This window comes from Phaethon aethereus (assembly GCF_964289735.1).
Source record: "Phaethon aethereus genome assembly, chromosome: 3".
Taxonomy (NCBI): domain Eukaryota; kingdom Metazoa; phylum Chordata; class Aves; order Phaethontiformes; family Phaethontidae; genus Phaethon; species Phaethon aethereus.
The window spans coordinates 7,068,726-7,096,515 of record NC_138576.1 but is presented as its reverse complement, the minus strand read 5'-3'; the positions used below and the strand labels follow the sequence as shown (position 1 = coordinate 7,096,515).

Genomic DNA, 27,790 nt, shown 5'->3' with positions numbered 1-27,790 from the left:
GGGATAATCTGTGTCAAAACATTATTTTAAGGCTGAGCAAAATCACCTTTAGTTCTGGAAAGATGAGCTAAGTTTAAACAGTTACTTAGGACAGACTATTAGAACTATCTCTTTTGCAAGCTTAAGCTAGATCTGTACATTATGGAACTGTGAGGAGCTTTAAGAAATACGGTTAGCCGAGTGATTTTGTTCACATCTGTAAATGCTTCAGTGTATTCATACCAGTTTGTCTTAAAAAGTCTTCACAAAAACAAGCAAAGCTGAAGGGGTGTCTAAAGAAATTACACTTCCAACATCTCATGTGGCTGGGGGGTTTAAAAACCCATGACAGAAGTGAAACACAACCAATATTTCAGAAAAGACAAGACCTCACATTAATCTGCAAAGTAAGAAGAGATGGCAGGCCTCAACTGGCTGAGGCTGCACCCCAAAAATTTAGGGGAGAGATATAGGATTTAGAACATTTAAATTTGCAGTCAAGCAATAATAAGATATTTGCCACAATTAAGCTCATGCCTAACACATAACTTCCAACAATACTATTTTACAAGACTTGTGATACTGAACAGCCGACACTGGAGGATGCAGTGCCCAAAGGCTTCGTAACTGTGTCGCGTGTACGGGAAGGTAAAGCCATTCAGCCAACAATACACCAGAAGGGCTGTAAGAATTGAACACATTTCACAAGAAACACCACGTTTGGCTTATCAGTAGCTGGACTGTCAAGGTTTTCTGGGGTTTGTTTTGTTTTGTTTTTACCTCTACAAGTTCCTAACTGAAGAGTATACTTAAATAACTTCTTGTTTAACAGCTAAGGAAAACAGGCATTCAAAGAAACAAAAAAGCACTTTGAATTGAAACCCCAAAATTTTAGTATTAATAACTGCAACTGAAAATTATGCTTATGATGTTAAGAAGAGGCTATGCATATGGCATAAAGCATTTGGATTTCCTTATAGATTGTTATCTTACCAAAATGGAGAAGGGTAGGGTAATTTCCTGACACGTAAGAAGGGAAACATGGCAAACAGGATAGGAAACAAAATCTGGAAAGAAAAGTCAAGGAGAGGAATGTCTAGAAAAAGATTCTGAACAAAAAAATTCTTTTACAAAGCAGGAAAAAGAAACATTTGTAGAAGAAACAGAATCGCTTTACATGTTCAGCATACTAATATCACAGCTTTAGTCTTTTACAGTACTTCAATCAAACAGAGAAACATTTATGCATTTTTAAAAATAAAGCTTCAAGAGGAGGTATTTCAACATGAACAATGTTTCTGAACCTTTCTGAGTATTTGTCATTATCTGATGGCTGGGGGCCTAGTTCTTGTATAGGGTAAGTCTTTTCCTATAGATACACAGTATTTACAGCTTCTCCTTCGTCTAAATTGAGTGTGGCTCAACCTACACCACACTTCACGGTCAATCTAAGCTGCAAAAAAATAAGACCCATACTTAGAGAAATCTGTTTTAGAAAACTTCATACACTTCAGGATCTCAATCTAAAGGGAAAAAAACCATGAGACACTGATAATGCAGTTGCCATCCCCAGCCATTCATTTTCCCCCATGTTTTAGTAAGATTAAACAATCTTAGACTTTATATAAGCACCCAACACCTTTGGAGCTTTATATAGCCTTAGCTGCTGCACGGCATATTAGGTCTTTAGCAGCAGAATGCCTAGAGACACAAAGCGTGAGATTCATTACATTTTACTGGCCGAAGTTTGGACTAGTCTCTTTGCACAAGAGTAGTAAAACTACAAGTGACTTATGCAGTTTATTTTAAACAAGGGCAGTTTCACGTAACAGAGGATTTTTGAAACTTCCCTTAAATAGCAGCTCCTTGACACTGCCAGTGCTGCATCCCCACATGGATTGCCTGAGCCTCTTTCACTTGCTCTGCACCGAACAAGGACCACTGAACAGACCTCACCCACTTGTTTGTTATGCACCTCTGTCCCCTGCCCCATTTAGGTGCTAGAATCTTCAATTTCTCCATAAACCTGTAAAATCTTACGGTAGCAAATCAGAATTCATAGATTTTTATTTTTCTTCTAAATCTGTATAAAATCAGGGGTTTTATATATATGAATACTTAATATCACAGCTACTATGTTGCCACTCTGGTAATTAAAGATGTTAAGATAATTGCAACTAAATTAAAAAAATGACATTCTACCTGTTTTCATGGGGAGTTTTTTCCTGGGCATAATGAAACTATGCTATACAGTAACACATCTAGCACAATCCTAGAGATAAATATCTATGTAGTAGGACAAGGCTTACATTTTTAAGGCTAGATTGTGCATCGCTCGCTTATCTCTCAGCTTGCTTTGGCCTGAAAGTGTTTCTTCTGTACCCTCACTCAAACTCATCTTTAAATAGAGGCAACAGTTAAACTGCCAGTTCAAAACCTTTAAAATAAGGTGTATCACAGCATATGCATAGACTTTACTGGGGAATAAAAAAGAAACTATAAATAGGGTAACACTGATAATATTTGTAATATTTCCAGGATGTTTTAATACCTGACGAAGTCCAGCTTTTTGTGGCTCAGAAAAATATAACTTCTGACAAAACACATACATGAACTAACCTTTCCTCATACAGAGCATTTAAGCTTAGAAGCACATTTTAAATGCTTAATGGAAAAATCAGTACTTTTTTCTATCCATAAACTGCTTCAGTTTTTTAATGCATTATTTTTATCTCCCAAATGAATTTCTTACACTTTAGGACCAACTGTTCTACAACCTGAATATCACAATTGGCCTAAAAAAATTGAATCAAAATCATACTATTTTGAAATGTATTATTACTAAAACCTTTTCTGAGATGATTTCTGCTTAAGAGGCACAACAGAGGACTGAAATGAGTTGCGCTGTCAGCAAAGGACAAAAGGTAACTATATAATAGCTCAGAGAGCCTGATCATCAATGTAGTTGCTTTAACAACCATCAAGGTTTTTACTGGACAAATTTAGATTTAAAGAGATACCAGGTTTGGCTCAATGTGCATTAAGCAAAGCCATAAGCATGAAATTAAAATGTACAATATACCATTTTGGCCAAATTTAAGGTAATGGCATTACTAAAAATACGCAAGTTAACTAGAAAAGCAAAAGTCCTCTGAAACGCAAGAGCAGAACAAACAGAACCAGAATTAGAAGAACAAACCACTACCCATGTTCCTCCTTTCTTATCATCTATTACAACACAGAGCTCATCAACCACCTGACATCTGTTCAGTGCTTGCTGACTCTTACCTTCAGTACCTACAGCAGCTCTAAAAAAATATACTTTCTACTGAACAGGCATAATTGCACTCTGTGGCATTTTGAGTAAATTACTTAAAGTTTATTCTAACATTGTAAAATACTGCAATCCAAACAGAAAGACCCAAAAGAACATTTTAGTTTTTTCTTACCCAATTCTTTAGAGCTCTTCACCACAAGTGAATCTACCTCTACTGATTTTGGTCTAAGTGGTAACTGTTCAGAGTCTAACTTTGGTTTTGCTACTGGCTCAACTTCAGATTTCGGTCGAAGAGAAACAACTTCTCCGTTAGATCTGTAGTAAGAAAAAACAACACAATATGCCTAGTCAAGAGATTCAGTTTACCACTGAAACATACCAAGAATTAGAAGTAAACAGGAAAAAGCCAAAAAAATCACCAGTAGATTCTCTCATTTTCTAAAGCCTTGCTTAAAATCAAGTCTTTCAGAGAGCAATTCTAGTCCTATAAAAGCCAATTCTTCTGTTCCAACTCTTGCAGAGTTGTCAAACTTGTATAATCCTCTTGTAAAAAATAATCCAAAACTTTTACTACAGGGCACATTTTTGGCACTTAAATCTAAAATATTACACTTCAGTGCAACAGAAGACAAGAGAGCTGAATAGCATCCTCAGTAATATCTCTTGAAATATTCAGAAATATACTCAGACTCCTTAATATCAAAATCTTCCTGTAAAGAAAAAAGCTGCCAAGAACAAGTTATTACTTTCTGGGTATAGGACAAGTACCTTGTGTATGTGGCTTTTATTCTAACATGTATTCCTTGCATGTCTGGTCACATCACCCAGGGAAAAAATAAGACACCCCCCCAAAAAAAAAAAAAGATGACATTTTCCTTTACAATTCTTTTCATCATTTATGCCACAGCATAACAATAGGGTATATAAATGTACCAGTCGTCAGCTTCAATGTGCCCCTGTCCTTAACTCATCTCCCAAATCCTTTATTAGATTAGAAGTTTTATTGCAGTAGAAAAAAAGAGATAGCAGCCTTATCTTCCTAGAGCAGTATTAAACTTTCAGACATTTAAAAATATTTAAATACTCCAAAGATTTAAAGTTTTCAATTATTAAAGGACCACAGTTTACTACAGACCTGCACGTGTATCCCTTTATACACCTAATTATTTTCTAACATGGGGGAGGGGAACACAACTTGTGGTTTAAAAAAAAAAAAAAAAAAGGGAAAAAACCTTAGTTGGGAAACTCTCCAAAATACCAAGTGATATAACACTAGAAGCAGCAATGGTCTAACTCTTCAGTCAGGCATCCAGTGTTCCCAGGTGTGATGAATTTCAGCTGGCATAGAGTTACTTTCCTTCACAGTAGCTGGTATGGGGCTGTGTTTTGGATTTGTGTCAAAAACAGCGTCGATGATACAGGGATGTTTTTGTTACTGCTGAGCAGGGCTTACATGGAGTCAAGGCCTTTTCTGCTTCTCACCCCACCCCACCAGCGACGAGGCTGGGGGTGCCCAAGAAGTTCGGAGGGGACACAGCTGGGACAGCTGAGCCCAGCTGCCCAAAGGGATAATCCATACCATATGGTGTCATGCTCAGCATGTAAAGCTGAGGGAAGGACGAAGGGGGGCACATTTGGAGTCATGGTGTTTTTCTTCCCAAAGAACCGTCACACATGATGCAGCCCTGCTTCCCTAGAGATGGCTGAACCCCTGCCTGCTCATGGGGAGCGGGGAATGAATTCCCTGTTTTGCTCTGCTTGTGCGCGCGGCTTTTGCTTTACCTGTTGAACTGTCTTTATCTCAAACCATGGATTTCCTCAACTTTTACTCTTCCGATTCTCTCCCCCGTCCCACTGGGGGTGAGCGAGCGAGCAGCTGCGTGGTGCTGAGTTGCCGGCTGGGGTTAAACCATGACGCCAGGGCTGTGCAGGGTGGGATCAGAGGCAGCTCTGCCTAGATTGTCTTCTGTTGTAGTCAGCCCTCCAAAGTTTGTGACTTACCCACACTCCCTTTCTCTACTGCCCTCCCTCCTCACTGATTTCTCCCTTTAGATATTCTTCCTTTTGGTTCAGCTATCAGGACCTGCTGCAGAAACAGATAAACCTTGACAAATGCCTGCTGCCACCTTCTATCTTTGGAGGTATTTAAGGTGCAAGCTCTTTGATGGAGCAGCTTGACTGCTCCTTTATTTGTACAAGGCCAAGTGCATCACAACCTTACTTTCTTGTGGTTCTTTCAAGTCAACTAAACATCCCAAAGGGACAGTTACCCATCAGCAGTTTTTTTTACAGTTTTGGGTAAGGATCTAGCAAATACTTTGATGGAGACAGAAAGGGAAGCTGTGTACAGGTGACTATATTGATGCAAAATTAGTCTTAGTGAAACACCAAAAATAATTGTTTCAAACTCATAAGAAAAAAACAATTTAAGTGGATCTGAAAGGAATCGTAAGTGATTATTTGCTATTACCCTCCTTATTGGTCCAGTAACTCAACTGAGAATACTAAGGGCAGTATAGATACTAGATGTGGTTCTGTAACAAGTGCTTTCTTCCCCAGAAGAGCACGTAAACAATACCAAGTACCTTTAGCACAGGTACTAACTGTGCTCAACTCTTCCTTCCCATCTAATTCTATATAAAGTGCCGAAATTTTGAATGTTGATGCAGCTCAAATCTTGAGGTTTTTTCCAACAGAATAATAACACTCAAGTGCCATGACCACTGATTATTTTACACCATACTGCTACTGTATCTACAACTTCTTCATTATGGGGCAGGCTTAAAGCAGAGCAGCCCACAGATTAGTAACTTCATCTGCCCCATGGTTAGTTATGCTGTAGGACTTACTCAGAGATGGATTCAGTGTCTCAAAGAATTTGAAAGTTTTAAGTGCACACTGATAAAGACTTGGAGAACCAAGACACCGGTGGGTGCAGGGCAAAACCTATCCTTGCATCCTTTTCACCCTTAAAATATAGGTTTCTTCCCACCTCATCCACAAAGGAAGATGGAGCAACAAGCCAAATGAAATATACTTGATGTATACAATTTAAGTTATACTGACTTGGATACAGATGAAGGCAAAACAGGTTTATCTGGACGCTTTGGGTGCAGGAGCCCTGCTCTCAATAAGCTGTTAGTCTTGCTTGGAGGAATAGGCTTCTTGGGTGGTACTTGAGGAGCTTGTGGCTTCAAAGGCTTCTGATCCAAAGTTCCTTTTTCATCTGACAAAAAAGTCACCATAACATTTTAAAAACTCATGTTGTCTAGAATTCTTACAATGATAACGAATTAGAAAGCAACTGCTGTCAGAAATACTTTCTTTGAAGATCTGATAAAAGTGAAAAAAAGATATGCAAGTGTCTGAAGTGATACCTTATCAAAACACACAAACTACTTACCTGAACTTGAAAAATATTATGTTAAAGTAAGCAAAATGTCTTCTTACTACTGTTTGATGTCAGTAAAAAATTATGTATTCACATTATTGCACTGCAAATGACAGCTAAGAACCAAGAATCTCTCTGTACTGCTACTGCTTTCTCTTTTCTATAAATTCACCTTATCTCCTCTTAAAAAGGCAAGGTTTGTTTTTTTAATTTTGTTGTAACTAGACTTCTTCCATACACAAAAGCAGCATAACTTATCTATGGAAAAAAAGGGGAAAAAAATGGTTATTTATCTAAAATGAATTCGGTTATTCAGAAAAAGTCTACCTTACTACAAATTCAAGAAAAAAATAAGTATTGATAACCAAAGAAAGTTAGTTAAATTTGTTGTTCAATGACTGCATATGACCTAACTGAACACTGTGGAGTTGACACATAAACACGGGACTCTCAAAAATTCAAGCTGCTTCACAAATCTTAGTTGAATAGCCTTCAACCCATGTTTCCGAATCACACCCTGTGGGATATCCAGAGCATACCTTCTACTTTTCCTTGTAAAACTATGCTACAGCTCAGTCAGGCATGCATAAAGTACTGAAGACTTAAAAGATCATTGTTAGGTTAGAGTAAGGAGTTACAATCCTTTACAGTTACTGCCCTTACAAGGCAATAAATCAGTAAATTGGGTGGAGTGACTGACCTTCAGCTCTGATTCTCCTCAACTTCCCCTCCTATGACTTTGCTTTTAACCGAGTATTAGTCTAATGTAAAATGTTTACATACGGTAAGGATTTGGGGCTAGGGTTGGAAATTTGGTTCAGCTCCATCCCAGCTAAGTGCCTTAACTGCCAGGTCTATGACTGACTTCCTTTGGACAAGCCCTGCAGCCGTTAAGTGTCAGCCCTCCAACTGTAAAATGGGAAAACACAGTTTTTCTTCCACAGGAATACTTCGAAGTAAACAAATCACAGAAATAGTTCAGCAAAAAAAGAATTATCCAGGGCAGAATCATCTTCCTGCTTTTGGACATTTGAACATCAGGAGATATAAACTAAAAACTAAACTGGCTGGCATCACCTTCCAGTCTCTCTTAGTACTGAGTTAAAAAAAAAATAAAATACTGAAGTAGTGGAAGGATTTTGCCACATGGTGGTGCTGACTGTCCCGTGTAAAACAGCCTGTTAATGGGGCTAGCCGCTTCTGCGTACTGATCCTCTAGGCAAAATTTAATTTTTAAATGCCCAATAGCCGTTAGTATCAGTGAAGAGCAATTAGCTTTAATTTAGGTATGCTGAACACAAGTTGAGAATTATGCCTTTTATTTTTAAGAATAAGTGAGTTTGTAAACAGGGCAGAAACAAATCCTCTTCCTGAATTATCATCTGTCAGTTTTCCCTTTAATTATTCCCACTCAAAATCTGAATATAAACACTATCCATAGCTAAGTGGAAAAAGTTAATGCCAAAGGTCAAGATTCACCATGAACACAGAAATTGGACAATTCTGCTGGATAAAATGGCATGCCTCTTTTTTGCATTTTGCTCTGCAATGAAAAAGATAAGGGTTGGCTAAAAATGAGCAGTTTAATAATGGAAATATTGATCTGAAGACATTTACAATAGACAAAAATTTCTACGTGATACCAGCAAGCATCCTTCATTATAAATACAGAAATACTTTTAGGAGTATTGCTTTTCATTTTTGATGGGAATTAAAGGCAGATTTGCTAAGTCTCCCAATAGGCACAAAAAATTACATGGTTTCATAGCTTGTGATTAGAGCTGTTCAATTTTTTTTTTAAACTAATTACAGTACAATTTCATATTTAATGAATTTAATACCTAGTATTAACATGGTTATTTTTCCACAAGTAAAACTGCACTGATATATGAGCATTTCTTCTAGTAAAACACTACTGCAATATCTAAATAAGTAACTTTTAAGACCTGACCTTCAACTGAATACACGACAAAATTTTCCTCCATCATTTCCTGTACTGCTGTAAAGACGGTTCTCTACCTTACTTAACTTTTCAGAAGCTTTCATGTTCCTAAGCATTTTGGATGGTGTCACTCAACATTTTTTTTCTATACTAGTCCACAAACAGTTGAACTCAACTACGCAAAGGTTCACACCATTAGTACAAACAGAACCAGTCTAAAATGAAACTTACTTCAGTTTAAATACATTTAAACTTATAAAGAGCCAAGCAAAATTTCTAGAATCATGCAGTTGATTTCAAGTCACACCTGCAGATACTGTTCCAACAGATAAAAATAATTTGTTTGCTCACATGCAGAGGAAATATAGCTGATTTTAACAAATATTCTTCATACGAAACACCTGAGAACACGCTTGATTTAAAATGTGGGTTATAAAAACTGCCCAAGGAAAAAACTGCCCAAGGAAGCCAAGAAACCTGTTGAGCAGGCTTACTTGTCAAAATGCTGTTTAGCCATGGTCAGCCACAGTTCACAGAACAGAGTATGTTTTTGTAATATGGTTAAGCTGTAGTAGTCTTCTAACTCTTCTTTAAGATGCAGTCAGCATGCTTGTTTAAGCTTCTGACTTTTAACACAATCAAAACAGTTTAACAGTTTCCCTTGCCAAGTTTTTCAAATCTGAAAAGAAGCATTTTAGAAGTGTGTTTGGATGCTAATAACAGCTTATCTTCTGAAAAAAGGCATCCTTTAAATTTTAAGAATAAAGTGGTAAACTTCTCCAATTCTGTGGAACTGGAAAACATGGAATACAGCAAGAATTAATAGGACAAGGAATCTCGATTTCTGAGCATTGTGACTGTAAAACCTGTCTACAGAGTGCTGTAACTGTTCCGTATACTTCTTTACTTTTTCCATCACTGATTTTGGCCAAAACATTTAGAAGCAGCAGCAAACATTTTCATTTTGAATAACTTACTATTCAAAACTGCAGTTACTATCACAGAACTATACTTAAAAGAATTGAATAGTAACTGTTATTATGCAGTGCAATAAACATTTTTCAGAATGCAATGCAATTACAAGAAATACACATTTCATGAAAGTGTAGTTATTGTTCTAATCACTCTGAACACATGTCCATAACATCACAGGCATAGGAACTTCAGCAGATGGCTTCAAGAGAATCTTCTTAACAGGCACCTATTGCACAGAGCACCGAAGCTAAGAAGAAGTGTGACTTGTTTGCAAGATCATAGTCTGAAATTCACTATGAAGAAAACTCATCTCACCTTTTTCTTCAGGCCTCAAAGAAGGGAATTTCTTCTCTCCAGCTGCTAATTCAGGCTTTGGAGCTGAATGCAAAAAAGAAAAAAAAAACCACCAAAAAAACAAAAACACAAACAAACCATTGACATTTCTCAAAGAGCTTTAATTATCTGTCAATAACTAAAAATATGACATACACTGACTTGTGTTCATATTTTCTCCTTTGCAAGGAGTGTAATACCATTTATAAATGCTCATTTGAGCCCAGAAAACAGTAGGCCTGTATTAAAATGTTTCCAAAGTAGACTTCATCATAATTTTGAAAAATACATAGCATCAGCAAAATACATAAAGCATAAAAAGTAACCTCAAACTGTTACTATGGGTGGCTGCACTACAAGGAAATACAAAGCTACTTCTGAATTTTCTTTTGAAGTCATGCACTGCTTCTGAAATTTAATATTTCCTCAGACACATACCACCATACATATACAACATACCTGGACTTTTAACTGGAGGAGGAGGTTTCTTTGGCTTCTACAAAATGCAAAAAACTCAAGTAAATAAACAAATAGATATTCTCTAGCAAAAACAGACTTATTTGTGGATTTTTTTTTGCATACTGTAATGTCTAGCTTGTTTACTAGCTGCTTTCAAAGTATTTCAAAGGAGGCAAACAATTCACAGACAGGAAACACAGAATAATTCCTCTGGTATCTCCCAGACAATCACTTGCAAAACCAGGAACAAAATGCAGCTTTCTTCAAATCAGATCAGTACTTCAGCAATATGCATAAGCAGCAGAGGTACAAAGAACTAAAAACTAAAAGTTACATTTTTTCTAGTCCAAAGAATTGCTCTGATTGCACCCATTTTAATTTTGATATGTAAACCTTAGTCTTAGTACAACACAAGTTTAAAAGAGTAATCAGGTAAATTTTTGAACAAAAAACGATCACTTTCACTGCGAAAAAACAGGTTCTATATTAAGTATCAGAACAGTTATTTTAATTAATTGACTTCTAAATTACCATAGTGTAAGAAAAAAAAAATATAGTTAGCAGCATTTGCAACATAAACAATGCAGTTACATGACAAAATTGTTGTGAGCTTCCTTATCACTGTACATTTAAGTGGGAAAGATGGACAAACTATTCTAGCCATTAAAAATTTACAGAGTATTACAGTGTCACAGTTTGTACATTGAAAATAATTGTATTTTACAACACAGCCATTCATCACTTTCCTTAAACTGGTAAAACTGAATTTGAATCTCTCTCCTGTTGACGGAGTCCTGGCACCTCTTTCTCAGGACCAGCATCTCAAGCCACTTCATCCTCAGAATTTGATTCATGAAAATGCTCTAAAAAAGGTGTCTTTGTGGTTGTACTAAGGACAAGACTCACTGATAAAATAATCACAAAAGCCTACAAAAGCACTTGTTCACTTTATACAAACACTGCTGAAACCATATGGGCTCAGTCTAACACAGCTCCCCAGAAAATGCCTTGTAGCGGGTATTTTCAAAACAGTTGCTATGCATGGATTTAACTTCTGTGCCCCTACCTCTATTAAATAAGCTCTTATTAATGCAGAAAGATTTTATTCTGACAAGTGAAATGTAGTTAAGCAAGCATGAAAACCCGTATTAAATTTCTTTCTCTAGTTCCAGAGAACACAAAAGCTAGTGAACTTAAGAACAAGACCCTATTTTCTTTCTTTCCGAAAAAAGCAAATACATTATCCAGCTGTGCAGCACTGCTGCCTTTATCAGAAACAGTAACACCAAGTTCAGCATCAGCTTACAATTATAGCACTCTGATCTGTGTTTTTATTAAGTCGATATCAAATCGCTGTTTACAATTATCAGCCAACCAGTGCCTTGAACTTCAAAGCTGCTCAATGCAAGGTGAATCCCTGCACTGAGACACACTACAGAATAAAGGATCAAAGCAAGGTCTTTCTGCAGGAAACATTGTTTATGGTAAAAGAACATTTTTTTTCTCTTTCTCCAGGGAGCAATTCTTTACTGCAAAAGACTGATACTACCCATCCACCCCTCAAATCAAGTCAGCCGTATGTTACGGCATTTACACCATCCTTGCAAAGCTAAGAATCAATTTGAAAAGAAAACGCTGACTTGGAGTAACTAGACTTTCTGTGTATGTTGGGTAACCAAGGTTGAATGCCAAGTTAATAACTATCTGTCAGGTTGTATCTAGCAATCCTCTGTGAAGGTCTCCAGTTCCAGACCAAATGGCACTAAATTACCATGAAACTCCAAAACTCTGTTCTGCCGAGATACAGGCTTCAACATTTAGATGTCCTGATCTGGAGCTGAATCCATCCCATCTGGGGATGATGTACGTTTGTGAATTAACACAGTCATCTTTGCTACACAAACTTGTCAGAACCAAATCATCATCCTAATCCCAGAAAAAAAAATTATAAAATAAGAACCAAAATTAATAGACAAAGGAGTAACACATGAAAACATGGATTTCTGTAAGTTAGCACATGAGATGGTGAAAAAAGCATTTCTAGATCCCACCCAAAGATTATCTTTCAGGCACTGCAACCTACTGGCAAGTCTTAACATGGAAAAATCCCCGTCGGTCTCACAGGGGTCATTCAGCATTTTGCAGTTACGTTACTTATAGGACTATAGATGGAAGACACTGACTGCTTATCTCCTTTCAAAGCAGTAAGCATTTAATTCGGTAATCAGTTACACGTAACACCATGTTATCAGAACTATATCCTTTCTATATGACATAATATCCTCATTCATTACAGTTCACCTCGAAAAGCAAGTCTCAATGTTTGTGTTAAACTTCTTAAATATTAAACTAATGTTTAAATCTTTCTTCTTTGATATAGCTAGTACAAGTTAAGTTAGAAACTGTTGCAATTGCATTAATATTTTAAGCAGCATGATGTGCTGCGAAGTCTTTTATTCCTTGCATTTCCATCGATACTTTTTTGTGGTACTAAATGACATGCATAAGAACTTACAGGGAAGTCTTTATCAGACTCTTGTATTTGAACAGCAAAATTGTCTGGGAAGACTCCTTCTTTACCATTGAGTTCTCCTTTCCACCAGCCTGGCTCTCCAGTGTCCTAAAACAAGCAACAGAACATTTCAATCAATATTTACTTCTTCCCCAGAACAGATACAGCTACAGGAAAAATATTTTTGCTTTTACTCACAATATAAAAGTAATTGTTTGTCTGATATATCACATTTATAAGAGGAATACTTTATCCACCTTAGCAAGGTGAAACAGCTACAGATCAGATCAGGTTTGGTCACTTTTTTTGTTGTCTAAAAAGCAGGATGAAATTATATGACACCATATATAAGATAAGGGTATAAGGGTAGGACCTGCAAAGGAAAGCACATAAAACTAGTTACGAGTCAATGCACAACACAATATTCTCAACTTCCTTGACTGCAATTTATTCAGCAAATATTTCAAGTGTCACTGGAGTATCACACAATTCTACTAAATAAAAGTGATTCTGATGTGACTGATCAAGTCCACTGGTCTGAAAAGGGTGAAGAAGCAAGAAGATACACCCTACTGAGGGGAAAAAATAACCACATTAAGACATAAGGGGAAAAAAAAAAAAAGGGCAAATTAATTCAGTGGCACAGAAATCCATTACATGATCTTACTGGATTAAGGCCTTAGTTTGTCCATAACAGAAAATGACGTTATTTGAATATTTTAGCAGCATAAGTAAAAGCTTTCCTCTTTGCCTCAGTTCCAAAATACCGCAGATGTCACTCATCCATAAAATCCAATTGGATTAATGCCGATATGTGCCACTGTTACCAGCACCAAGTAGTTCAACCCAAAGTTCAGTACACAACAAGGACAATTCAGCACTCCGTTCAGCTAAGATATTGAACAGATAAAGGAGAAGGGGAAAAACAACCACCACCTCTAGGTCAGCCCGATATATCAGCAGAGCAAAAGTACAAGTTATGAAGGTAAAATGGCTATTTGCAAAGCTTTTCCAATTTCCTCACTGAAAAGGCATTTGGTACTGGGTGTGTATTTGGTCCGACTGGCCTTTGAGGAATCTAAGATAACTTCCCACTCTAGAACAATCTTTAAGGATAACTGTATCTTCACTGAGTGCAGAAGCAAAGAGCTGACACTCACATGAGACAAATCAGTCTACGGGAAGATCCACTCCAACACACTCTTCTGCTTTCACATTTTACATGTTACCTACCTGTAGAAAACCCACAAAAGCTATATAAATGGTTAAAGCAGACAGAACGTCTTACCTTACTGATTATTTGAATGATCTCGCCTTCTTTAAAGCTGAGCTCATCATTTGAGCCTTCGTATGAGAATATTGTCCTGCAATATTCCTTGGCTGAAATAAAGCAGCACAATTACTACACTTGCATAGTATGTTACTACCCATGGTATATAATATGATAATATAATAATATGATACATAATATCAGCTCACTTGTGCTGTCTGCAAGGAGAACTCAGAGATTATCACTATAATCATATTTCCCTTCTACACCAGCCATCTAGGACTGTTTCGGAAATGTTCACTATGTCATTCATATCACAAGAAAAATAAGATTATATATTTACAGAGTAATGGAGATAAACTACTAACTTCACAAAGATTTAAGCTCTGAAATATTTTTCCACAACAGCAACTTAATTCAAGTACTCTGACTTGGGAGGAAGAAGAGAAGAGCCTACTCAAAATTCTAACAGCCTATCTAACCCTCCCTATAGCACTGTATATTCAATTTTGAGCTGCTTCAGACAAAAATGGTTTCAAGCTTTTTATTGAGAGTTTATTTGATATTTTCTCAAAAATCGATCTAATCTCAAATTTGAAATCCTAATTAAATACATGCAATTGTTTTAGGGTGACATCCTTTGTATAATTACAATGTACATTAACAATGTACAATTACAGAAACTTCAGATACCCAGGCAGCACATTTGCTGAAAACATGCAGTGAAATCAAGTAACTGAAGCAAAGGAATTCCTTGGACAAGCACCTGAAACCAGAGCTCAACGGAGCGATCAACTCAGACAGTCATAGCCTCTTCTGCAAAAAGTGGAAAGAATAATTCCTTTCTTTCCATTTGGTAGAGTTCAATAACTAATCTATTTAAAATTGTGATAACGACTTCAGGTAAAAAAGCAGGAGGATTTGTTTTCCTTTCCCACGCTAGAACAAAAACACCATGAGAAAGGCAAAATACATTAATACAGAAGTCCTAATTGCAAAGCATTTTTTGCACCTTTTTTAACCCCAACACATTTAAAATTATTTAGCAGATAAAAAGCCTGGATTTCTGTATCTGACAGATTAAGGAAGAGGAAGCAATCAAAATGGACTCTAATGCGCTGCCACAACCTATCAGGTATTTGGCACTGACACAACACACAAGTGAGCAGCCGTATCGACCTTCAGTTAGATAACAGCACATCAAGTCATCATTAGAATCATCTGTAAGTCAACTTGTTAGTGACTGTCTTTTGCTGGATGGTAAGAAAATAAATCAGTTGCAGTTGAATATTTTTGCTGTTGTTGTATATTGTTTAATCAAGATATAAATCTGTATTTAAAAGAACGCACAAACTGTATCCTTAAATTAGTCCACCTTGGTCAGTGCCAACCACTGTTAAAACGCAGAAGTACGCCAAACTCAAGAGATTTATATAGATACACATACATATGTAACAACATGAGTAGTCCTAGGTACAAGAAGTTGCATTATTTTACTGCCTTATCTAGTTATCAAAAATGCTCAACTACGGATCGACTATATTGTGGTTTGTGAAGAGTTACAGAAAACATAAGCAGAAAAGCATCAGACATGAACGTTTAAATTGAGGTAAAAAAAAAAATTCACACCGACTAAAAAAATTCAACAGGTACACTAATATCTATCAAATTCAGGGAATTTATTAATTAGTAACGAGTAAGTGTAACACAAGTGTAATATATTTCTATACGCCCCAATTCTGTAAAATTACACATTTTATAAGCCTGATATTCCACCAGTAGTTAAGATGAAGAAAGAGTCCTGTTTAACTTTCCAGCACTTCAATCTAAGATGGTATTTACAAAACAGTAAACTTGACCTTCAGTAAATATTTTTAATAAAAGGTAGTTTAAAATTGAATCTTCTCCAAAGACTTGGGACTAACAATATAGTAGCAGATATCACAGATGTTGTGCTCTAACATAAAGGGGAGAAAAAGGGGTCAAAGTGTGATTATTTTTTTTTAAACAAAATATTTTTACATACTTGCATCAGAGGCCAAAACAAGCTTCCCAGAAACAGCAGAGTCACACCACAAAATAAGCCACACTAGTCTAAACATTTTAGAGATTCTCTGATAACTTATTGAACACAATTTATTTAAAACTTGCTCTCTCAAAACTGAGAATGCTATACATAAACTACAACATGGTCTATATTAAAATAAAAACACTAAGGAAGAAAATCAAGCTTTCTTCCAAAGACTGGAAGATGTTCTTAAATGGTGTCTATAGGTATTATCTATTGATGTTCTCCTACAGCATTACTATTATATTTAAGTTCCTCTATGATGTGTTTATTTCTCTGGGGAGCAGAGACTCAGTATAGCTACTGCGTAAGTCTCCTTTCTATGTTTTTAGCATGAGATGCACCCAAAATTATGAAAAGAGCTAAATACTGAACATTCTGAGTGTTCAGTACTGAATATTCAGATTTTTGAGTCAAGACTTGGATTAATTTTTGTGAAAAGTTTTAGACAAGTCAAATTTCACAGTGCTCAGGGCTGCAAAATGTCTTGCTGACTCCTACAGCAATGGCACTGGAATGCTTTAAAAGCACAATCCCAAGACTATCCCAATTTCGACGTTTAGTAAAGATTTCAAAGTTGCAAGCAAGCATCAACTTCTCTCGAATGCATCGTAGACAAACTTTTGATATATGCTCTGCAATGGAAAAACTTAAGTTTTAGCTACTTTTCAAGCCATTACATCCAACACTACTTGACAGTTATCAGCTGGTTGTAAACACTGTCCTGCTGTTTATAGCCAACCAATTCAACAAAGCCAAAATGTGGCTAAAATGGCACGGATGCCCTATATACTGCCATAGCTACAGATAAGCTAAGGCTCTGACTAACAAGCCTGCCATTTCAAGTGCTCTGTTCTGCTAGATTACACAACTCCCCAGCACAGGCAAAAAAAGTCTATTGTTTGTTGCAGTTTTCTTACTTCTGCAAATTATACATTCCACGTAAAACAACCCACTTACACCAAAATAAGGTATTTCCGCATAAAACAAAAATATACTTGAAATTGCAATACAGAAGTCAAAAAAAGGTCTGCTCCGGAATCGGGCGAAATGTGCTGTCTACACATCACGTAACTGAAGTTAATTTTTTATATGGGGTTGGTACTCCCACAAGATGTTTTGGGTTGACTTAAAAATATACCTCTAGATAAAACTATGCAATTTGGTAGTTAAATAAAGTCATAAATTCTTAGAGAAAATAAAAACAAAGTTGTTATAAGCAGAACCACAATGGAACCGGATTATCTGGGGAACACACTTCAAGAAAGCATAAGCACCAGCTTTCTGATACATGAAACTTCGCATACAGCTACGACAACACACTAGCAACTCCACAGTAAATCCTGAGCCTAGAGAGTCACTTCTATAGTCTCGGGACAGAAACGGAGCCAGGGGACTGCTCCATAACAACAGGATTTCCAGCATCCCAGCTGAACACTAAAAGCTAGGCAGAAAATAATTCAGTTTGAGCACATCAACGTAGCAAATTAATGCAAAGGGGCTGCTACAATAAAACTATGCGCTAGCCTTATTTTGTTCTGGGAGACAACCCTACAAATGTTTTTTTGATTCATTTTCCACAGAAATGCAAGCAAAACCTCCTTCAGACTCTTGCATTTGCCCAATTCCTCAAAACTACAGAACATTACACAAAACCCCAGTATACACAGAATTTTAAACTTCTAACACAAAAAATGTGACAACCAAATACTTCTCTAGAGAGGACTACCAAACAATAGATGTAAAGTTCCATCAGCCTTACCTTTTGGTTTACTTTCAGCTTCTGATTTTACTACTTCTGATGAGTTTTCAATTTTTGTTGTACTGGGAAAATGAATTAGCTTTGTTCCAGGGGGGTGGTTAGGTGATGGCTATATGAACAAAGGAGAACTCTGTTAACAAAAATTCATTGAGTTTTACTTTTCATTAAGCTACAGGACATACTCAGGTTTTCATTAGGTGAGATGATGCGAATTACCAGCTCCAAGAGATTCAGTGAGCTTTCCCATTAAGTACTTAACTTACTGTATTTACTTCATTACCGCAATTAGAATTTTGTCTACCAATTAAAGACACAGAACAGCTTTCACACAGGAAACCAATCTCAGGACATTGCCAGATATACTTTTGCAATCGTATTTCAGCAGTTCCAAGTGTTACTGTGCCATTATCCTGAAAATTGCTTCCTCCAGCACAGAACAGAAGCGGTTATTTAACAGCTCTGCTGGAAGTAACTCACTGACCATGCTTACTTTGCACTGGAGTAAAGCAGCATACACCACCTCAGCAGAAGGGGCAATCAGTTTTTAACTACTCAGACAAATGTAAGAGCAAATGAAAGCTGTCCCAGCTCCTCTTCACCCTTAAGAGATTTGTACAGAACAGAACCAGAACTACACATCTCTACTGAACAAAAAAAACCCAGAGGCATTGCAACTAGTAACAAGTTTCAGAGTTAACATCTAACCAAAGTAATTGTTCCAATTTTTTTTTTTTTTGCCCCCCAGGAGACTTAGTGAGCTGCCAGGAAGATTCAGCAGCCACTTCTTCGCAGCCCTATGAGCTACAAACATAGAATATGATCTTACAGTCAGTACTTACCTGAGCAGCCCTAACAGTGTTACTGACGTGAAAAAACCCGTTGCCTTTCGTTACTCTGTTCATTTTCATTTACAGTTAAGCTTCACAGACCTCCTTCTGACAGGGAAACTAGATTTACTCTCCTTAAACTCAGATGATGCCTGTGGACTGGTGCTCAGTACCTCTGACATACCATAGAGGAAGCCACGGTCACTTGGGATGTTCTTGGAGTACATATGCAATCTCACTCACTCCAGAATGCTATATGAAGGAAGCACTAAAATATCCCACCTATGAGACTAAACAAGTCCATCATGGAAATAGTTCTCTATATTTCCCCCTTCCAAAACAAGATGCAATTAGAAGTGAGAGAGGAAGTTTAGGCAGACGGGGTATAAATAGCCTGAGCCCAGGCAGGATGCTGGGACCAGCTGAAACCTATTTATCTCCTGCAGGAGCATATATACTCTTGAGCACTTCAGGTACATCAGTGCTCAGCCTTCCTGTGCTGAACAGTCTCCAAATCCCCCAAGGCAAAAAAGCCCTCTCTGCTCTAGAATTTCCTGATGACACCCTTTTTTTCTACTGGCCTAAAGACTGAGAATGCCTCCTCACCATCCCTCCATCTGACTAAAAAGTGAGTTGAGCACAAATCCAAAGCCGCCATCCATTTTCACAAGACCTTCACGAGACTTATCTTCCTAGGGCTCTCCAGGTTGCTCTGTAAGTTTGTTTGCCTTTGGGCAAACTTTGGCAACAAGCGTAAGTGGAATATTAAGTGCTAAACTCAACTGTTTATTTCATTGTCTTTAAGCTATGTGAAACTCCTTCCTCACTTCTTTTCTGCTCTTGCTGAGAAACAGCCTACAACAGCTTTCCAGACAAGCCAACCAACAAAACAGAGCGCCAAGCTATTTTAGTGTTTATACATAATCAAATAGCACCATTCAAAGTGTCTGCAAAGACTTCACATTAATTGACCATACTTTAGATAGGCTCTTTTTACTTCCAAACTACAAGGCAGAAAGTAGGGAAATGCACTTCTGAACAATCGATCTCATGACAAAAAAGCAAATTGAAAGCTAGGTCCTGAAACCCTCGTGTAACAGCATTCACACGATGCAGTGATCCCACAGACTCCTACTTCAAGAGACAAAAGCCTGGAGAGAACCAAGGAAAATCAATGTGCCTTCACAGAATCATAGAAGGGTCTGGGTTAGAAAGGACTTTCACTAATCATCTAGTCCAAGCCCCCTGCCATGGGCAGGGACATCTTTCACTGAGATCAGGTTGCTCAAAGCCCCATCCAACCCGGCCTTGAACAATTCCAACAATGGGGCATCCACAACTTCTCCAGGCAACCTCGTCCAGTGTCTCACCACCCTCATCACAGAGAATTTCTTCCTTATGTCCAATCTAAATTTACCCTCTTTTAGTTTAAAACCATTGCCCTTTGTCCTGCCACTACAGACCTTGGTAAAAAGTCTCTCCATGTTTCTTATAAGCTCCCTTAATATACTGAAAGGATGCAATAACATCTCCCCGGAGCCTTCTATTCTCCAAGCTGAACATCCTCCTCCACAGGAGAGGATATTCCCTGAGCCTTAAACAGAAGGCAACACTCTTGTTAACTTTCATTTTCTGAATCATCTGATGTTTTGACTGGATCAGAAACAAAAAGGACACACACCATGTCTATAGGTGGATGAGCTCTGCTCTTAGCACTGCTACAGAGAGCAAACACATTCAAGGAAGCCTCTGACCCTATTTCTCTTCCCAGGAATTCACCCCATCTTTTGCCCTACACTACTACACTTATTTCCGTAGCAGCAAATCAGTCAACAAAACAGCATTAACAGCCATAACCCACAAACAAAAAACTGATAGTGGACCAAGGTTTTAAAAGCTTTCTTGAATTGATCACCTGAGTAGAAACTGAAACACTGGGTTACCTCAGCTGCCTTTAAATTATCAAAAGCTGAAAATCCATACTCAGGCTCTTGGTATAAACAATGCATAAGTTCAAGATAAAGGACTGAGCGTTGCTGTTGTGCTTCCAAGGGATAAGAGCACTCTCAGGTTCAAATCAAAATAAAAGTCAAACTAAAGCAATTTCGTTATCATCATATTATCTGCTCTCTCCTAAGCTTTAAGTTCAATAGAGAGAGTAAAAGTGCTCCTTTTCCCACTCACGCATAAAAAAGGGGGAAAATGAAACAGGATGCAAAGTTGTAGAACAGTATTTCTGAGGCTTACACAATCAGCAGTTTATGTAGCTCATTAACCTAAGACATTACCAAAGCCAAAAAGCTTGGCAGCATTCACTGAAGGACATTTACATTGGTAATGACAGCTGACACCTATAACAGTAATCTCAAGATCCACCAAAACATGCAAAAAAATCCCAAACCAAAAGCTAAAGAAACCCCAAAATATTCCTTGTTTTAAAGGACAAGTTTAACTTGTATGGAAAGACTTAATACTCTTGTCCCAGATTGTATACAAACTCTGTTACAAAGAGAACTAGGAGAGATCTTGTACTGTAGATGCGTTTGAGAAATGACGTCTTACGCCACATGGCTTTGAAACAACAATTTTTGTACCAGCTTGGTTTTCCCTCTCTAATGTTTTAAACACTAAGACATTTGAGTAGAACTCTTGGAATCAACGTTAAATATAACTTACTATGAAAGAAGTTTGAGGGGGTTTGTTTTGTTTTCTAGGCAAGAGCCTTATGAAATGACTATGGTCTGATTATGGAACAATATTGACGAATTTTAAAACAGCCAGTGTATTCAGCATCTGTAAGATATTATGTCTTCAGATACCACGTCTTTTAAATTATTTTTACAGGAAACCCCAAAATAACCATATGAACTGCTACAAACCTTATCTTGCTTTTTATCTTCTGATTCATTACTTGACAATCTTGTCTTAAGTTTCACTGAGCCTTCTTTAAAGATGTCTCCAAACCCAATACCTCGGATTTTCTTTGGCTGTGCTGGTCCAGATCCAGGTTCACTCCCATTTCCTGGAGAGACCACAGGTGAGGTAGGACCACTGAAAACAGACTCTGAAAGTAAAAACAGGAAGAAAAAGTTGTTTTAATATCTGAAATTATTTATTTGCTCTTCTGGGAAAAAACATGGGAATAGCACAGCTGTGTACACTGCTCTTCCTAAACAGCTGTTCTAGGAAGATTATTTTAGCTGTAATACCTCACATTTGTTCTAGTTGTATATTTAACATAAGGCCATTTGAAATAACACTAGTATTGCATTGAATACTGGTGTCAACTAAGTCATTAGATCACTAATACTTCTTGCTATTTCAATTACCACTCAGGCTCTACAGTCTGTTAACATCAACTTTATGTTTTCCATTAGTTTTATGAAACATTGCTTATGCATTCTCTGAAGACATGTTTTTAGTGCAACATCTAAAAGCTTGTCGTTTGCACAGATATAGCTGCTGAAAGCCATAATCGATAAAGGTTGATAATGAGTCCTACCATGTTTCAACAGCCACAGGAAAAAACAGTGTGTTTCAGTAGTAGAATGATGCCTCTCAAGGCGCTAAAGTGACATATCCCTATTGCTCAAAATGCACTATCAAAAATACCTAAAAAGAGTTTCTTGCAAATTTATTTAAATAGTTTTTTAACCTGATAACACTTAAAACCTATTTTAAGTTACGTAAACATTCAAATCAGATATAGTTGTTTGCGATTAATCACTGGTAGATAACAAGTATTTAAAATTCTTTTAATCTTTCAGTTTTAAGAGACAACATTTACCCACCCCCAAAAATGTAGTTCAGAGAAGAACTTAATTTAGGTGTTGGGAGCTTTTAAGACTGTTTTTTAACTTTTAAGTTACAGCCAAATCTGTTAAAACCTACAAACTAATAGTCATGGGCAAACTATTTCCATGTGCAGATTTCCAGGAGATAGTCATGTGAAAATAGACAGCTTGCTTAAACCAAATTCAAAATAGCCTCCACATCTTTTAGCTTTTCAGTTAAGTTCTTCCCAGCATATGTAGGTCTAGGAATTCCAATAAAGATTAAAGCCTCTTCCCTGAACCGTAATTTAAGGGGTTTTGATAATACCATGAATACATAACCTCTTGATTTCAGTTTCTCTCCTTTCCTTAATTGAGTTACTCCTCACTTAGTTATATCCCTCTTAGATATCTAAAAGGATAGCTAAGAAATTCCACTGATGAGAAAAGTCCAGGTTGCATGTTTGAAATACCATAGCTCAGCGAATGGGGCATTTACTGTTTCCTGGGAGTGACGAAAGAACTAGCAGATACTTGAGATCCTGACTGTGAAATCACTGAGAATTAAATATAACCTCTGGGGGTGTGAGGGGCTGAAAATCATTACTTGTTAGTTACTAACAGAAAATACAAAATACTTCAAATTACTGTTCAGTCCCACTGATCTCAGCATTCAGGAATTAAGACCAGCACATATCCATTTGTAAATTCATCTCACCAGACCCCATTAAATTCAGGGAACTTGACCTCCAAGGAGACAGCCACTGAGCTATTTGGGACTGCTCAAGTCAAACAACTCTTGTTTTACGCTACTGTAATTACTTCCACAATTCACACAAAAAAAAAAAAAAATCCAAGCCAGACCTTTCTTTCCTGCCTCTGAGCAAACCCTTGTTAGAAACAAACAATGCTGAACATGGTGTAAATGAGGGTGCACATTACTACAAGAAAAAAAAAAAAAAAAATCACTTCTTCCCCTTGAACTTTACACAGCTGTCTTGCAGCATCAATTAACTCGCATTAAGATGTTGTTCCCAAAGAACACTCCCATTTCAGCAGTATCACATCACAAGTCCCCAACCTTCAAACAGGTATTCATAGACAGAATGCCTCTAAAGTACCGTTTCAAGGGAGCAAAGTATTTGCCTGTAAAGCATGTACCTGCCTGGCCCCGCTCAACTATTGCTCAGCCAACAGACCGTCTGCTTCTGCCCAAGCTACACAGTCATAGTCACAAAGGAATGGCTAAATATAAATACTACCTTAAAAACATTTCCTTGTTAGAGTAAAACATAATAAAAATGAATCCTGGGAAGGGGGCCCTGGTTCTTAAGTTGAGGGCCCCTACACTGTCCTAACTAAATTCAAGTTTTAATTCTCAGCTGACTTGGTTAAATGCTTAAGTTTTTCATGTTAGAGAACTCATGTCTGTGAGAATAAGACTAAAAAAAGCTACTAACTGGAAAAATAATTCTATATCCAATACTAAAAAAGCTCAACTCTGAATATGATTAAATTTATAGTGATAAAATGCATAATATACATTTGCAAGGTCAGGATCTTGACTGCAATTTTATTAGACATGCAGTGGGAGCAAGACAGGTATCTTCATACTTAGCATCAGTATTTCCTAGAATTAAATTACTTACCGTTCATTAAGAAGCTTGAATTCTTTACAAGTTTTGTTGTACTACAACAATATTACTCCAAATTACACCTGAGATCTAAAATGACTTTACTAAGGGTTTACAACAAACAGAATACCACCTGCATCATCCAGAGTGTCCTGTGTTTCTCCATCATCCATCAATTCCAATTCTTTCACAAAGTTTGAAGGAAACAACCCTGCCTTGCCATTTAGTGTTCCACTCCACCAGCCTTCTTCTACCTGTATAGAAATATTTTGCACATTACCAATAAAGCAAAAGGAAATTCCTATCATTTCCATCCATACTTCACTTACAAAACTCTAGAAACAACTTTGGGGAAGTTCAAACGACCACGATTTCTCTTTAAAGAAACCCACCAGAGATGTAGAAACAGCAGGCAGTAAGAAGAGCAAGAAAATAATTTACTGTCACTTCCATCACTACAGCAATGATCCTGAAACATAAGACTAGTCCCATGCCAATTAATCCAGAAGAGAAGCAAAATGTTCACCAACTTTCTCAAGGTAAGACAGAGTAACAGGCATTACACATCTAACGGAAGAAGAAAATATTAAAACTGTTTATGAAATAAAAATGCAACTTTTAGTCTGGCTTCCCAAGGAAATTTTTATGTATTCTTGCTGTCCATCTGTCTTTTCCTCTGTCTTGTCCAGTCTCCACCAGTCTTATTCCCACTGGCCTCTTATCCATTTAACAGCTTCAAACAATTTTGAACAAAAGACACAAGTTTCAGGGTAGAACAGAAAAAAGGCCTTAAGGACGTCACAGAGTAATGGAAACCTAAGCTGTCAACTCCTTTTAGCAGGACGCAACTGGCTGAACAGCATACGCCTAGCTCTAGATGTGTCAGAGGATACGGATGCTTTCCCAACAGAGCTGGCCAGCCAATGAAGGTAGTTGAGACGCACGAGGATTTTGTGGTGGCATAGAGCAGTTCTAAGAATGGAAGTCTGTCGGATGCCAAATTCTGCTGGCTTTGTTATTCACAAAATAACTCATTTTTTGCACTGGAAATAAACCTGTTCAAGAATTTGGGAACATGACGACTCTAATGCTCAGTTACATGCTTGGATTCCCAGTGTGTCATTTACACTGCAATACTTCAAATTTAATGGAATGTTTATCAGGAATATCCTATGGCCCAAAGCAGAACAAGCAAAAGCTGGGCATGCATAGGTGATGGTATAAAACAATCCCAGAAGATTGAGTAAGAATTGTGCTTTTCAAATTTATGAAGAATTTTCAAAATGTCTTAAATAAATCAAATTTATTTGCCTAATGAGCACTACTTCAAAACCGTAGCTAAGATAATTTTTCACAATATTTCATTTCAATTGCTCTGTTTTAGGGATGGAAAGCTGTTTTTAGAAAAGAAAGAAAAGCAAGGGGGGGGACGGGGGACAGCAGTTGTTTACATTATCTTTTTTTAGCCTTGTTTTGTAGGTCACTACGCATGACACACAGACATAGTTTTTAAACGCTAGTCTACCTCCAGGCAAGCAAAATGCATGCAAAACCTGGCAGCTACAGACACAGACAAGCATTGAAAAGAGCACTGTTATTTTCAAAGACATCCTGGTGCTCAAATATAGCTTTGCTGTGGATTGTTCAACTTCAGAGTCTGGTTCTCTGAAACGAATTTTAAGGGTAGATTACTGACAAGTGCTGACCAGGCTCTGGCACCTTGTGCTTTACAGAATACATTACAGAAAACGAAAATTGGAATGCCTTGTCTCACCCATACTACACCCAAGAGCCGTGAGAAAGGGACTTTTAATGCTTACGATACAGAAAACACCTCGAGGATCCATGTACTCTCTGCCAAAAATAAGGTCAGCAAAGCACTTTACAGACTGGGAAGGCAAAGTGATGCCAGTTCAGAGACAGTCAGGAATAAAACAAAAATTTCTTGAGCATACTTCTTGAGCATTCTTCAGCCTCCTTACCACACTGTCTTTAAAAAACCTGACTATATGCAAACTATATTACCAGAAAAGATATCTTTAATCGACATAAAAAAAAAACAGATAAGAAAGTTCTACACACTTTGGTGGAGAGCAATCTGCGCATCTCTGGACGCCAGCACCACAGATGACTATTTCACAACTCTGATCTTCCATTTCAAAAATCTTACCACATGATACAATTTCCACAAGAGGGAGTTAGAGCTCTGGCACACACATCAGTACTTTTTTTTTTTTGGAGTGTGAATTCCATCAACTTATTTCTGTAAGCTGATGAAAACCCAGACTTCTAAACAAAGTCCGGGAGACAGGGAGAAAGGCTGAAACAAGCAGTTTTGCCAATATGATATTTTAATTTTTTAAATAAAAACTCAACAACATGAATTTAGATTATGCTTGATAACACACCATGCAAATACTACAAATATAAAACTACAAAAATAAATCTGCTATTTAGTACTGCATCTGACAGGAGTGGGGGAGATACAAAGGAGAAATAAAAATTTTACAGCAATGATACACTTATCACATACACTTTGTGTGTTTATTTTGCATGCAAAACCACATGTTCTACAAAGAAAAAGCCCTGTGGATTCAGCCAGCACACAGCACAAGGGCCTTCTTCCCTAAAGGTACTTGTGATCCTTGTAGCCTGCTCTCTTCAGTGTTACCCATTTAATTTCCAAACCCATCTGCCTCCACCTTCACAATCAGTAATGTCAGTTGTAACTACTCAATTTATGAAAACAATTGCAAGGGATAAATACTAAATTATTCTCAGGTAACTGGCAGAACTGATCCCCTTCTGGAGTTGATTTTACCTTATTTTCCCCATAAAAAAGGGACCAAATGATCTTTCATTGAAGTAACAGTTATGAGTTATCTGCATATATATATAAACAGCACCTTTGATATATAAATGGAAGCTAAGATCATCTCACAATAGTGAAGACAAGTTATCCCAGCACATTGCACACCCAATGGATGGTGTTTTCTACTGTTCTTCACATTTCTGGTCCACCAGTACAGTTTTGTGAAGCAGACCTTGCCTATACCTGTCAGGTGTATTCTAGACCCTCTTAAAAACAGTGCGTAAACAACTCTATTCTAGTAGTAATCTGCAGTATTTTTCTACCTTGTAGCATTTATCTAAAAATTTCATTAATAGTTTTCTCCTCAGAAGTAGCAAAGGCTGGGTACTACAAATATGTATTTTCAGATCATTAGGAAAGGAAGAAGCATGGAGACTGACCAAAAAAAAAGTTAGAAGAATAAAACCCATGTTTCCTTACGAAACCAGATGAGGAAATGCTTTGATCTTTTTATTCTGTTTGGTTACTTGGTCATCTCTGATACATCACACTGAACACCCCTCTCAAAATAATTCCAGATGTTGACATGTGTGACCCAAACCAGAAACTTCCATAACAGTTTACTGCACATGTTATCTTTTGTAGATGCTTATATTGGACCAAAGTCATGACTGTTGTGTACAGGCACTATCCACAGATGAAACTGGTACGGTTATGCAGGAGTACTCCTTTACAAAACATCCACACACAACGGTAATTTTGAAACTGTGATTTTA

The 27,790-nt window shown here is 37.2% G+C and overlaps 1 protein-coding gene across 1 annotated transcript in view; it reads right to left on the bottom strand.

Moving 5' to 3' along the window:
- Positions 1-27,790, bottom strand: part of CD2AP (CD2 associated protein) — a gene marked incomplete at its 5' end in the record, with an annotated part of 86,105 nt that overhangs the window by 8,024 nt on the left and 50,291 nt on the right. The window contains 9 exons of the mRNA XM_081997998.1: positions 3,429-3,571; positions 6,323-6,482; positions 9,880-9,942; positions 10,357-10,393; positions 12,872-12,976; positions 14,157-14,248; positions 17,969-18,077; positions 21,675-21,859; positions 24,336-24,456. Coding sequence (XP_081854124.1) covers positions 3,429-3,571; positions 6,323-6,482; positions 9,880-9,942; positions 10,357-10,393; positions 12,872-12,976; positions 14,157-14,248; positions 17,969-18,077; positions 21,675-21,859; positions 24,336-24,456 — 1,015 coding nt within the window. The remainder of the gene's footprint in view (positions 1-3,428; positions 3,572-6,322; positions 6,483-9,879; positions 9,943-10,356; positions 10,394-12,871; positions 12,977-14,156; positions 14,249-17,968; positions 18,078-21,674; positions 21,860-24,335; positions 24,457-27,790) is intronic.